Here is a 14628-nt window from a genome sequence, read left to right as displayed (position 1 = left end):
TGATGCTTTCTGATGCTCAGCAATTAGAAAAAACATAAAACATTCTAATATAACATTGTAACAAGATATACAAAGGCCAGGAAGTAGTAGAGTTCTGTAACTTATCTTACTAGAATGGGTCTAAGATTATGAATAACATTCTCAAGCATATTTGCTGAAGAACACTCACTAAATGCACAGTATGAAGTTCTACTTCTGAAAGACAGATTCCAAGAAGTTGCCACATGCCAGCTGGTATCTACCTGTCTTATTTCCACAGTTTGACTTTAATTTTACAGGATGGGGTTAAAACATATATACAAATACCTCAGAAAAGAGCATTGCTTAATTATGTATCACTTGCAAAATACCGTGAATCTCAAACTGTGTCATTCTTCCCACATTTCATCTAATTGAAAAGCATCATTTCACAGATTAAAAGCATCATTTCACAGATTAAACAGCGGCCCAAAAGAGGCTCTCTTGTCCCACAGCTATATAATTATAGGTTTCTTTGATTAAAGTCAATTTTTTTTTGTTTTTTTTTTTTAAAGAGATGGGTTCTCATTGTGTTGCCCAGGCTAGACTTGAACTCCTAGGCTAAAATAATCCTGCCTCAGCCTCCAAATACCTGGGACTACAGGAATGCAGCACCATGCCCAGCTAAAATTCAATTTTCCCACTTCATGTCCTCTCTTGACAATATCGTACTGTTCGCTGTCTCCTTTTCACCCTGCATCTTACCTTCCCCTCATCTCTGTCGCACCATGACCACCTTGTCAGTGCCTATTCTTTCCCTTCTCATTTCATCTTTTTCTTCAGGTTCCATTTTCCTGTCATGTCCCTTTCCATTAATCACTTTTTCTCTTCCCTCAGCTTAGGAGCATTCTTACATGTACATCTTAGCAGGGAGCACCTATAATCACAGCTACCTGGGAGGTTGAGAATGGAGGCTTACTTGAGGCCAGGAGTTCAAGACCAACCTGGAAACACAGCGAGACTCTGACTCTTTAAAAAAAAAAAAAAAAAACTTGCCTGGCATGGTGGCAAGCACCCTTAGGCCCAACTACTTAGTGGGAGGCTAAGGCAGGATGATCATTTGAGCTGAGAGTTCCAGGCTGCAGTCTGCAGTGAGTTATGATCCGGACACTGCACTCCAGCCTAGGCAAGATTCCATCTCTTAAATAACAACAAAAAAAGTACATCTAGCAGTATTTAATTATATTTAATTAATTTTACAAATAAGTATAATGATTTACAAATAGTTCAGTTATATAGATCAGAATTTAAGGTTACTTTTTTTTACTATTCATTTTAAACCAATATAATTGAGCACAAACATGTACTGTATTAATTTGAAGAAGCTTCTACTTGTTAGCTAGAAATAGGTATCAGGTCAAGTCATATTACTTGAGACACTGATTCTACTCATGTTTTTATCTGTATTTTAGCGACAATATAACCACAAGGGATTAACCAAACAATCAAATGTAAAAACACATCATTTTAACAAAAATAAAGGCAAGTCTTAAAGCTTAAGGTAAGCTGAACAGCTCTTTTCTTCACTCTATGACTTAGCTATTCATAATCACACAACTGGAACATCAAAATACTTTGTCAACGTATGATTCGATTAAATGAAGCAGGGAAAAAAGAAAATCTCACCCCCAATGGTACTCTCTTGAAATTCATGAAATTGGCCTTTCACAAAACGAAGCACTAGGCTTGATTTGCCAACAGCAGACTCTCCCAGAAGTACTAGTTTGAACTGGCATATTTTATTTCCAGTATTTGGCCCGTTGGGTCTTGTTGCGCCTCGATTAGCCATGTCCAAATTTGAAATAAGTCCTTAATTTCAGATTCTTCAATGAACTTCCAGAATTCAAGGGGTCAATATTCTTCTTTCTGGAGGTAAAGAACTGTAAAGAAACAATTATGAATTAAATATACAAATCAGTAAAGCAAATTTACTATTAATCACTTTAAATTTTGCCTATAGCACGATTATCTTAAGCTCTACTAGACCTTCAATCTTCCTTTAAAAGATACTAGACCTATCTTTTAAAGGAAATTTAAAGGTATAGGATTTGAGCCCAAAATCATTTTTTCTTTTTTTTTTTTAAAGGCTAACCTCAAAGCTTCAACTTTGCGCCAGGCAGTACTTTAAGTACTTAACTTCTCAACAATCCTATAAAATGAGATATTATTACAATCCTTATAAATGAGGAAACAAGCACAGAGATGTTAAGAAGCTTAATTGAGGTCACATAGTTACTGTCACAGAAGTGACACACAGCTGAGTTTCAAACCCAGGCAACCTAAGAGATGACTTGAGTTCAAGTTTTGTAGCCAGGCTACTTGGGTTAACATTGTTTTGAGAAAAATTATGTTATTAATAAATGGAAAGCTTTTAGAACAGATCCTAGAGTTTAGTATTACTTGAAGTCTTCTGTTAAACGACGCATTTTTCATTTAATTAACAGTAATTTTGGACAACAAATATTTTCAGTATCCCAGGTTTGTGTGCCTAATGGCAGACAGACTTAAAACTGTTTCTTCATCTGCTCAAGAATACCATACACAGAAATGCTAACAGTTGTTCTCTATGTGGTGGGATTATTACTGACTTATTTACTTACACTAATTGTAACTTTTTTGTAGTTTTTAGACGAAAAATATGCATGACTTTTTTTTTTTTTATTAATTTTTTTGAGAAAGGGTTTTGCTCTCTCACCCAGGCTGGAGTGCAGTGGCGTGGTCATAGCTCACTGTAACCTACACCTCCTGGGCTCAAGCAATCCTGCCACAACCTCCTGAGTAGCTGGGACTACAGGCGCTCAGAACCATGCCAGGCCACTTTTTTGGTAGAGACACTGTCCTGCTATGTTGCCCAGCATGATCTTGAATTCTCGGGCTCAAGCAATCCTCCTGCCTCAGCCTCGCAAAAGGCTGGGATTACAGGTGTGAGCCACCACACCCAGCCTGCAGGCCATTATTTTTTATTTATACAACACATTAAAAAATCTACCCTGGGCCGGGCGCGGTGGCTCAAGCCTGTAATCCCAGCACTTTGGGAGGCCGAGACGGGCGGATCACGAGGTCAGGAGATCGAGACCATCCTGGAAACCCCGTCTCTACTAAAAATACAAGAAAATTAGCCGGGCGAGGTGGTGGGCGCCTGTAGTCCCAGCTACTTGGGAGGCTGAGGCAGGAGAATGGCGTGAACCCGGGGGGGCGGAGCTTGCAGTGAGCCGAGATCGCGCCACTGCACTCCAGCCTGGGGCACAGAGCAAGACTCCGTCTAAAAAAAAAAAAAAAAAAAAAAAAAATCTACCCTGAATGGCAACTTCTGTGCTAATTTTTAATCTCTAAGGAATTAGTGAATATTTGAAGAACCTTTTTCAATCCACTCACAAACCAATCTTAACAGTTTCCTTCTATCTTTAATCAAAATCCGAATATATGCTAATATATTAAACCTGATGATTCCCTCTCTAAAAACCCTGCTATATTTCACTTAGCTACCTCATGTAAGAAATATGTCTTTCACACTGGACACAGTGGCTTATATTGGTAAATTCCAACACTTGGCGGTTGAGGAAGAAGGACTGCTTGAGACCAGCCTGGGCAACAGTGAGACCCTGTCTCTATATTAAAAACAAAAGAAAGAAATACGCCTTTCCCATAAAATCAGTTTATAATATGCTCTTGATACTGATTTCCCTAACATGTCCACGAGATCTTAGTTCTTAAGGCAATAAAACTACCTCCCTGCCTTAACTAAACACCAGCTTTCTAGAGTCCTTATCTTGTTACCATTACATTCTGAAATATGTACAGATTAATTGAGGTAATATCTGAGTTGCTTCTAAATAACGACGTATAAATACAAATGCCCCCTCCCCACAAACATACCAGACTTGGGGGTCTAATCCTGGCTATACCAATTTCCGCCTGGGCAAATTCTTTAATTTCCAAGTCTCTATTCCTATAATATCTAACTTGCATAGCTGCTGTGACAATTAAATGAAACAATACATGTAAACAATCTCTAATAAACATAGTAGGGATTGAAATTGTCAATAACGTGGTCCTTTGATAAGAAAATATCTAGAGAACATCATATGTACTGAAAATGCACCAATACATCTTCAGATATTACACAAGCAGTATCAATTAAAACATTTTCCATTTGTCTTTTTATCTACAAAAACACGAAATTACTTATCAAGGACAACATGCTCCAAATTTCTACGGTACTTTCAAAATTTCAGGCAAAACATCAGATTCTCATTAAAAAAAAAAAAATCAAACAAGATTCTGATTTCACTTTGACTTTTAAGGTTTAAAGTTACTTAACTGTGGCTACTCCCCTTGAGGATCTCAAACAGGAAATAACTAGAGTTAATAGTAAATACACACTTAGCATAACACGAAGGTTAAAAATTACGTGTATTCATTTGTATTCACTGCTTACTGAAACTTGTTTTGCAAAACAAGAATTTTGCATAATATACATTTGTAATCTTTTGAAAATAACTGTTACTCATTCTATAGTTAAAATCCTTCTAAATGTTCTTTGATCAAAAAATTGGGCACTTATTTTGTGCCAGGCACTGTTTCATGTACTTTGCTTACACAAATGCTGAGTTATCATTTCCATTTTACTTCAGGAATAAAGTTTATGAGCAGTCTTGAGTATTCCCAGAGATGTGCAAGTGTTTTTTTCTTATTATGTAAAAGGCAACTGATTGAACGCTTTGATTCCACTTAAGCAAGACAAAAACCAAGTATGTGAACTATGACGTTCAGAACTTAAAAGTTTGAAAGTCTCAGAGGTAAACAGCTTCCAGGAAAGATAACACCAGAACAAGTTTCATGGTCTCTACCCAGTGAAGGAGTTCAGCGGTCCTGTTATCTCGAATTTATTTAACGCTGTAGTTCACTACCTTCCACACATAAGACAAGAGTCTCTAGACGGCCCATTTTGACGAGTCTCCCACCCACCGACACTACACGTCTTTGGAAGTTGCAGGTAGGCGGAGCTCCCCACATTCACACCTGCAGTAGGCCCGGGTTCCTGCTTGGAGAGCACCTGAGTAGCTTATAGCCAACTCCAGATCGCCTGGATAAGCACCACTCGCCAGGTCCCTTGGCCTTTCCAACCTCCTCCCCCGAACCTGGCTGGCTTTGACCGAGACCCCCAGGACTGCCAGCACAGGGACCAGGCGGAACCGCGGCCTCCAGTACACTTTCCACGGCGCCATCTTGAGAAGGGAAAGGGTGACACCCGTCGCTCCCTCAGTCAGTCCCCAAATCCCGGTCTCCAGAGCCCCTTGAGGATGAGTCACCAGGGCTGGCAGAACAAGACGCCGGGTTCGATAGTTCTCTGGTCCAGGCTACTGCTGCGCATGAGGGAGAAGGGGCGGGGGTCTTAGTACCCGCAGGGCCGCGGACAGGCTGGGGATCGCGGATAACCTGGGGTCCAGACCCCCACTGCGCAGGGGGAGAGGCGGTTCGGTTACCTGAGACCGCAGCAAGTCGGGCTGCGGGGCCGAAGCTTCCTGGCACCAAGGCCCAGGCGTGGCCCGTAGGATGAGTGTGTGTCTATGGCGGTGGTGGTGGCGGCGGTGGTGGTGGCGGCGGCGGCGCCGTCTGCTCTTCGCGTCGCTCCCCTCACACTGGACTGTGCGGGGCTCTTGCCGTGGTGCCGCCCCTGTCGGGCTCCGTCTCCGCCTCTCGCCGCTCCGCCTTCCTCTTTCCTTTCCCCTCCTCCGCCGCCGCCGCCGGCGCTGGAGTTCCGACGAAGTCTTCCTCCTCCTCCTCCCTCTGCCTCCTCCCCTAAGGCCAGCCGCCGGCTCCTTCACGAACCAAAACACAAACACTCAAGTCCCACCGCCGGAGCCACTTCCGCTGTCCGGTGTCGGCCCCGCCGCCACGTCGCCGCACGCAGCGAACTACGCCCCTTCGTCACTTCCCGTCATCGCCAGTACCCCTGCTCCATCCGCTTCCCCGCCCCTTCCCGAATCCCTCCCCGCCCAGGTCTGTTCGCGGGGCGGGGCGAGGCAAGATGTCACGTGACCCTGCGAGTGGCTCTGACCGGAGCTGGCCGCCTTTCTCCCCTTCCCCCACCCCAGGTACGCGCGGCCACGCCCTCTCCAGCGCCATTGTTATTTGGGCTGGGGGGTCTCTGAGCTCCCGGCGGTCGGGTTCGGGGGGAAATTCTTTTACTATGCTTTGGGGGAAGACCAAAATATCTTATTTTTTTGTTTGTTTTTTGTGCCCAGCCCTTGTGGGAGCGGCAAGGTTCCCTCACCCCAATCCTGGCACCTCGTCGAAGGGGCTTTATTAGAGGGAACTTGTCTAGTACTAGAGAACCTCCCCCCAAAAAATGTCCCTGGGGTTGGGTGGGTCGGTAAAGGCTGGTAAAACGCATTTACCCCAAGTAGGAAGAGAGGACCCTTCCTATCCTAAAAGCCGCCTTTAGGCGCCTGACAGAAGTCGCTTCTATTAAGAGTTTACGTGGTTTTGGTAGGGGGCGGGGAGGGCCAAATCCTAAAATAGCATCTACCTTTTATTCAGAATTTCCCTTCGCTCTTTACTGCACTAAATGCTTTACAGGAATTATCCAGTTGAATTCTTACGCTAGGAGTCTTTCATTCTGAAACTAACTTGTTAATCGTTTGTTCCCTACATTCGAATTTTAGTTCCCCTTGGTTGTCCTCACCGCTGTAGATCTGTGTCCAGCCCAGTGTCTGGCAGCCAAGTTTTCAGTTCTAGTTGTAGATGTTTTACAGGTAAATAATTTGAGACACAAGAGATTGAGTAACTTGTCCGAGATCACTGCTGTGTGGTGCCTAAGCTGGATTCTGATCTGCGGGTTGGCTCCAGAACGTGAGTTGTTGAACACAATTCTGGTGAAAGACTACCCGAGACGTTCGTTACCCTCCTCGGGGGACCTACTGAAGTTGTGAATCCCACACCATAGTCAGTCTCTGGAAAGGCTTCTGCCACCAACCCCTCCCCAGCCTCTGCCAGAAACATTGTTTTGGTAATTTGGTAGAAGAATATTAAATTGATTTTCCTTCAGAATAAAGGCAGCTTTTCAGTTTGCAGTTTACAATGTATAGCTCTGTTGTGATGGCGAGAATATTGTCCTTGAAGCATACCGGGTTAAGGTATCCTGTGGGCGTGCAGTCGGCGGCATTGTGTAATGAAGATGATTTGAACTTTGAACAGGCAGCCTTTCAGATCAACTACCCAGTTGGCCAGAAGAACGTAATGTGTCATACGTAAATGGTACATGTGGCATTTTATTCTCAAGGAGTTGTTCCAATATTAACTATTAATCATGGTGATAGCTCTGGAACAATCCCAGGAGGAATCAGGAAATAGGATATGTGACATCAGTTTTGTCATGTCAACAGCATGCCCAAAACCAAACCTATTCCACTCCAAACCTGCTTCTGCTTAGAGAATGGCATTAACATCCTCCCAGTCACCCAGACTTGGAACTGCAGAATCATCTTCAACTCTTTCTTCTCACAAACCATTGTCCATTCTATCAACAAATTATCTAATCCCCAAATTTGAGGTCTAATCTCAACACCTGGTCCATGGTAGTGTTTATATAAACTGAAATTAATGCATACTGCTGCTCTTTCTGTCCATTCTTTACAGTAGCCACTCTACTAAAAAAATGTTCAATGCTATCTCATTACTTGCCAGTCTAAAGTTCTTTAACTCTAGTCCCAACCCATGTTTCTTTCATTCTATTTCTATAGAATCCCTCTCCCCAAACTCTTTATTTGTCCCCTGACCACACGTATCTGTGTTCCCTGAATATTGCCTGTGTGTTGCCATCTTGGTGTCTGATCACTTTTTTTTTCCTCCACCTGGAACACTATTATTGCCCATAACTGCTGGCTCCATCTCAGCCAGGACACCAGTTCCTCTGGACAGCATCTGCAGATACTTCTACTGGATTTAGTTATTATTTTTTCTGTAATTTCACAATACTTTGCCTTACTCTCTATAATATCTGTCTTAAAATCTGCCTTATTTTAATGAGCACCTGGACTTTACTCCTTAGCCTTTCCTTCAATTATAAGGTTTTTAAGGGCTGTGACCATCAGTTATTCATCATTTCAGTTCTTCACAAAAGACCTTTGACTGCTATAATAGGAACCCCCAAAGTATTGGTGAACTTAATTACATTTAGAATTGTGAACATTAGACTAACAAGACCTCACAACGAAACATCTGATGCTGAAGTTTACAAATTGCAAAAAACTCCCTGTTTCATCGTTCCAGTATGTTGCTTCCTCACTCATTCCTGTTTACTGATTTTGTCTTCACCTCCTTCATGAATACATTTCACAATATTTTACAGTTTAGTCATAATGTTTGCCTGGAAGAGTGCTGCCCTGGTGGCTGGCATTTCTAAAGATCCAGTAGTAATTTTAGAGGAATTAAAATGCTACAGTAAAGCTCTGTTGTTGTATTGCCACTTGCAATATGCTTGTGTTTTCTTTTTCATAGCCCCAGATAACTGAGGAGGACTGATAATTGTATATATTTTAGTGTCAAATGTGGAGTCCTGCCAGTTGATAGAATTTGTTACGGAAGGTACAAAATGGAGAAATAATCATAAAGACTTAAACACTGTCTTTGGTGCTTATACTGCCCTCAAATCTCTAAATACTCAATAGCTAATTCCCAGTGGCAGGCGCCTCTCAACCATTCACAGGTCCCCATACACTTTTCCTTCTCTTCCAGGAAATCTGTCCTCCCTTGTGTAGCTAAAGAATGAATCTTTGCATAGATGATAATGAAAGTTTACATTTACTTTTAATTGGAACTATCTGGAGACAATTCAAAATTTTTCCTGGAGACAAACCAACAGTAACTCAAACATTGGCATGGCAGCAAGTGAGTGAATAAAAGGCTGTGAAAACTTAAGCTAGTCATGTTTAGAAAGTTTGTGTCTTTGGAGGGCATCATTCAGGCTTCAGCTCAAATGTCATCTGCCTAAGGGACTTCTAAGCCCACTAATTCTAAAGTGCTTTCTTACATGTCGAAGCGGTCTGTTGTCTTCGTAACAGCACCATTTGACATGATATTATGCAGTCTTCATAACACTTAGCACCATTTGATACAATAGTTTGCATCGTTCCGCTTGATGGTTATCTATCCTTACTAGACGATAAGCTCCATGAAATAGGGGTTGGGTTATACAGTCAGTCCATCTGCTGGTGACTGGTTCTTGGACACTCCCCTATTCCCCCACCATGAGGGTACCAAAATTTGCAGATGCTCTAGTCTCATGTAAAATGGTGTAGTATTTGCATGTAGGCTATTCTGTATGCTTTAAATCATCTTCAGATTACTTATAATAAGTAATACAATGTAAATGATATGTAAATAGTTGTATTGTTTTTTAATTTGTATTATTTTGTGTTTTTTCATTTTTTAACTCAAATACTTTCTATGGAATACAGAGGGCTAACTGTATTCCCAACACTGACACAAAATAGGGAGGGACTCAATACCTATGTGTAGAATGACTGAATGAATTGAGTGAGGCCTTACCTTGATTTACATACTGCAAAGTCATTTGAAGAATTTATTGGGATTTATTAAATGCAGTGGCCACTTTTGGGGTTCCCGTGTCTTTCTTCACAATCCAATCCAGCCTACATGCAAACAACCATGTTTAAGGGACCTGCAGTAGGTATTCATCTTGGCACCATCTACTCTTGTGTGGTTGTTTTCCAGCATGGAAAAATAGAGGTAATTGCCAGTGATCAGGGAAATCCAATCACTCCAAGCTATGTCACCTTTACTGATACTGAACAATTGCTCAGTGATGCCACAAAGAATCAAGTTGCAATGAACCCCATGAACGCACTTTTTGATGCCAAATCTGATTGCTGATTGGACACAGACTTGATTATGCTGTTGTCCAGTCTGATATGAAGCATTGGCCCTTCATGGTAGTGAATAATGCTGGCAGGCCCAAGGTCCAAGTAGAATACAAGGGAGAGATAAAAAAAACTTCTGTCCAGAAAGGTGTCCTCTAGGGCACGGGTCCTCAATCCCCAGGCCACGGACTGGTACCGGGCTGTGGCCTGTTAGGAACTGGCTGCGCAGCAGGAGGTGAGTGGCAGCAAGTCAGTGAATCTTCATCTGTATTTACAGCGGATCCCCATTATTCACATTATCACCTGAGCTCCTGTCAGGTCAGTGGCAGCATTAGATTCTCATAAGAGTGTCAACCCTATTGTGAATTGCACACGCAAGGGATCTAGCACTTCTTATGAGAATCTAATGCCTGATGATCTGTCACTGTCTTCCATCACCTCCAGATGGGACAGTCTAGTTGTGAGAAAACAAGTTCAGGGCTCCTACTGATGGTACATTATGATGAGTTATATAATTATTTCATTATATATTACAATGTAATAATAATATAAAGTGCACAATAAATGTAATGTGCTTGAATCATCCTAAAACTATCTTCCCCCCATCCTACCCCCTGCAACTTGATCTGTGGAAAAATTGTCTTCCATGAAGCTGGTCCCTGATGCCAAAAAGGTTGGGGACAGCTGCTCTATTGTTCTGACAAAGATGAAGGAAATGGCAGAAGCCTACCTTGGGAAGAGTGTTACCAATGCTGTGGTCACAATATCAGCTTAGTTTAATGATTCTCAGCATCAGGCTACCAAAGATGCTGGAACTATTATCTCAATGTACTGAGAATTATCAGTGAGCAAACTGCTGCTTCTATTGCTTATGCCTTAGACAGAAGGTTGGAGCTCAAAGAAACGTGCCGATCTTTGACCTTGGAAGTGGTATTTTTGAATTTTTATTTATTTATTTTTTTGAGATGGATTCTCACTCTGTTACCCAGGCTGGAGTGGTGTGATCTTGGCTCACTGTAATCTCTGCCTCCTGGGTTCAAGTGATTCTCCTGCCTCAGCCTCCTGAGTAGCTGGGATTACAGGTGCCCACCACCACACCTGACTAATTTTTAAAATATTTTTAGTAGAGATGTGGTTTCACCGTGTTGGCCAGGCTGGTCTCGAACTCCTGACTTCAGGTGATCTGCCCCCCTCAGCCTCCCAAAGTGCTGGGATTACAGGCGTGAGCCACCATTCCTGGCTTTTTTTTTTTTTTTTGTAAGACAGAATCTCACTCTGTTGCCCAGGCTGGAGTGCAGTGGTGCAATCTTGGCTCACTGCAACCTCTGCCTCCAGGGTTCAAGCCATTCTTGTGCCTCAGCCTCCCAAGTAGCTGAGATTACAGGCATGCGCCACCATCCTCAGCTAATTTTTGTATTTTTAATAGAGACAGAGTTTTGCCATGTTGGCCAGGCTGGTCTCGAACTCTTGACCTCAGGTGATCCACCTGCCTCAGCCTCCCAAAGTACTGGGATTACAGGCGTGAGCCACTGCACTTGGCCTGGAAGTGGCACTTTAAATGTGTCAGTCCTCACTGTTGAAGATGGAATCTTTGAGGTGAAATCTACAGCAGGAGACACTAACTTAGGTGGAAAAGACTTTGACAACCAAGTGGTCCACCATTTTATTGCCGAGTTCAAGCACAAGCATATAAAAGATATCAGTGAGAATAAGAGAGCTATCTAACATCTCCATACTGCTTGTGAACATGCTAAGTACACTCTCTCTTGAGCAACCAGGCTAGTATTGAGATCCATTATCTCTATGAAGGAATGAACTTCTATACCTTTTACACATGCCCGATTTGAAGAACTGAATGCTGACCTTTTCTGTGACACCTGGACCCCGTAGTGAAAGCCCTTCAAGATGCCAAACTAGACAAGTCACAGATTCATGATATTTTCCTGGATGATGGTTCTACTTGTATCCCCAAGATTCAGAAGCTTCTCTAAGACTTTTTCAATGGAAAATAACTGAATAAGAGCATCAGCCCTAAAGAAGCTGTTGCTTATGGTGCAGCTGTTCAAGCAGCCATTCTGTCTGGCAACAAATCTGAAAATGCTCAAGATTTGTTGCTCTTGTATGTCATTCTTCCTTTCCATGGTATTGAAACTGCTGGTGTAGTCATGACTGTTCTCATTAAGCATAATACCATTCCTTCCAAGCAGACAGACCTTCACTACCTACCCTGACAAGCATCCTGATGTGCTTATTCAGGTTTATGAAGGGTGAGCATGTCATGACCAAGGATACCAACCTGCTTGGCAAGTTTCAACTCATAGGCATACCTTTTGCACTCCAAGGTGTTCCTCACATTGAAGTCACATTTGATATTGGTGCCAATGGCACCTTCAATGTCTCTGCTGTGCACAAGAGTACAGGAAAAGAGAACAAGAGTACTGTCACTAATGACAAGGGCCATTTTAGCAAGAAAGATATTAAGCGTATGGTCCAGGAGGCTGAGCAGTACAAAGCTGAAGATGAGAAGCAGAGACAGGTGTCATCCAAGAATTCCCTTGAATCCTATGAATTCAACATGGAAGCAACTGTTGAAGATGAGAAACTTCAAGGCAAGATTCATGATGAAGACAAACAGAAGATTCTTGTCAGGCAGAATGAAATTATTAACTGGATAGATAAGAATCAGGCTGTTGAGAAGGAAGAATTTGAACATCAGCAGAAAGGGCTGGAGAAAGTCTGCAATCCCATCATTACCAAGCTGTAGCAGAGTGCAGGAGGAATGCCTAGGGGATTCACTGTTGGTGGATCTTCTCCCTCTGGTGGTGCTTTCTCAGGGCCCACCACTGAGTAAGATAACCCAAGTATAGATGCAGCACCGTTCCACACACTTGAAACATTGAAGGACCCAAGTATGTAGCAAATTCTGTGGCAGTTTTTTTTTTTTTTTGATCAGTCAATGTAGTTTAATTTTTCCCAGTCAAAATTTGCCCAAAAAGGTGCATAATCTCATTAAAAAAAAAAAAGAAGTACATAGAAAGTAAGCCTTTAAAGGAATTGGAGAGATCATTCCAAACTGGGGCAGGAAATTGAGTTGACTTCATGAGGAAGATGGTGTTTGAGAGACATAGAAAGATGGCTGAGTCAATAGGGGCAGTGGGCCTTAAACTCCTGTAGAGGAGATACAATCAAATCTATAACACGAAGTTGTTGGAGAGTGCCAGAATGTCATCCATGCCAGTTCAATATCAATTGTTCAGTTCTACAGTGGCTTATCAAAGCCTCTTTTAGATCAGACCCTGTGCATGCCTTTAGAAGGCTTGCTCTTCAAGAAGCATCTAGTTTAGTATACAGACATGGAAACCCACATAGATCATAGTAGGATAAATACTATGTTACAAATAAGTTTGAGGTGCTATGGGAGCATGAAAGAAGGAGACCCATGGCTGGGTGTGGTGGTTCATGCCTGTAATCCCAGCACTCTGGGAGGCTGAGGCTGGCGTATCACAAGGTCAGGAGATCGAGACCATCCTGGCTAACATGGTGAAATCCCGTCTCTATTAAAAACACAAAAAATTAGCTGGGTGTGGTGGCAGGTGCCTGTAGTCCCAGCTTCTCAGGAGACTGAGGCAGGAGAATGGCGTGAACCCGGGAGGCAGAGATTGCAGTGAGCCGAGATCATGCCACTTCACTCCAGCCTTGGTGACAGAGTGAGACTCCGTCTCAAAAAAAAAAAAAAAAAAAAAAAAAGAAGGAGGAGACCCAACCCAGGACGTGCTACTGGGAAGACGTGCTACTGGGAAGACGTGCCACTGGGAAGAAGTAATCCCTGGGTTGAGTCTTGAAGAGTATTTACCAGGCAAGGAGGGCAGAGGATGTGTTGGAATAGAGCATTCCAAGCAAAGGGGACAATAGGAGCAAAAGTAGAAAGTCATAAAGTAGGCTGGGTGTGGTGACTCATACCTGTAATCCTAGCACTTTGGCAGGCCAAGGCGGGTGGATCACCTGAGGTCAGGAGTTCGAGACCAGCCTGGCCAACACGGTGAAACCCCGTCTCTACTGAAAGTACAAAAAATAGCTGGGCATGTTGGCGGGTGCCTGTAATCTCAGCTGCTCAGGAGGCTGAGGCAGGAGAATCGCTTGAGCCCCGGAGACAGAGCTTGCAGTGAGCCAAGATTGCACCACTGCACTCCAGCCTGGGTGACAGAGTGAGACTTCGTCTCAAAAACAAAACAAAACAAAACCAGAAAGTCATAACATAGCCCAGTGTGTGAGTGGAACTGCAAGCCCTGGGTTGAACTGTAGTACAGGCTGCAGTAAGGCGGCAAGCGTCAGGGATGAAGCTGAAGAGGTTGGCAGGGACCGGATCACAGAGGTCCAATTTATGTTTCTGAAGGTTCTCTCTGGCGATCCTTGCGGTGAGGAGAGACTGCAGTGGGCTAACATGAAGGCCAGTGTAAGGGTGATTGCAAGATTCCAGTTAAGATGTAATGAGGTCTAAACCAAGTCTGTGACTGTGAAGACATCAGAGATGTTAGCCCACATTTCTTATTTTTTTCCTAACATTTTATGATGAACATTTTCAAACATTCAGAACATCAAAGTAATTGTACTGTGAACACCCAAATATCCACCACCCAGATTCTACAACTAGCATTTTACTACACTTGACTTTATCACGTATGTCCAGCCATGTATCAACACTTTATGCATTTCAAAATTATGAACA

At 42.8% G+C, this 14628-nt stretch overlaps 2 protein-coding genes and 1 pseudogene across 2 annotated transcripts in view; 2 read left to right on the top strand and 1 right to left on the bottom strand.

Annotated features, from left to right (window-relative positions):
• RAB5A (RAB5A, member RAS oncogene family) overlaps window positions 1–5620 on the bottom strand; it is a 36466-nt gene extending 30846 nt beyond the window's left edge. The window contains exons 1-2 of the mRNA XM_009201779.4: window positions 5505–5620; window positions 1645–1898 (exon numbers count right to left, since the gene is read on the bottom strand). Of these exons, the coding sequence (XP_009200043.1) occupies window positions 1645–1807 (163 nt within the window). The 5' untranslated portion in view covers window positions 1808–1898; window positions 5505–5620. The remainder of the gene's footprint in view (window positions 1–1644; window positions 1899–5504) is intronic.
• Window positions 5509–7099, top strand: LOC110742653 (formin-like protein 3). Its single transcript, XM_031663774.1, has one exon. The coding sequence runs from the start codon at window positions 5589–5591 to the stop codon at window positions 6171–6173; it is 585 nt and encodes a 194-aa protein (XP_031519634.1). The 5' UTR covers window positions 5509–5588; the 3' UTR covers window positions 6174–7099.
• Window positions 7100–7189: 90 nt separating this feature from the next.
• Window positions 7190–13435, top strand: LOC101001494 (annotated as a pseudogene).
• The last annotated feature ends 1193 nt before the right edge of the window (window positions 13436–14628 follow it).

This window comes from Papio anubis, chromosome 2 (assembly GCF_008728515.1).
Source record: "Papio anubis isolate 15944 chromosome 2, Panubis1.0, whole genome shotgun sequence".
NCBI classification, from domain to species: Eukaryota; Metazoa; Chordata; class Mammalia; order Primates; family Cercopithecidae; genus Papio; species Papio anubis.
Note: the sequence above shows the minus strand (reverse complement) of the source record. Positions and strands in the feature narration are given on the sequence as shown.

Bases quoted from the DNA above. Each gene is read 5' to 3' on its own strand.
- LOC110742653 (XM_031663774.1), top strand. From the start codon at position 5,589: ATGGCGGTGGTGGTGGCGGCGGTGGTGGTGGCGGCGGCGGCGCCGTCT.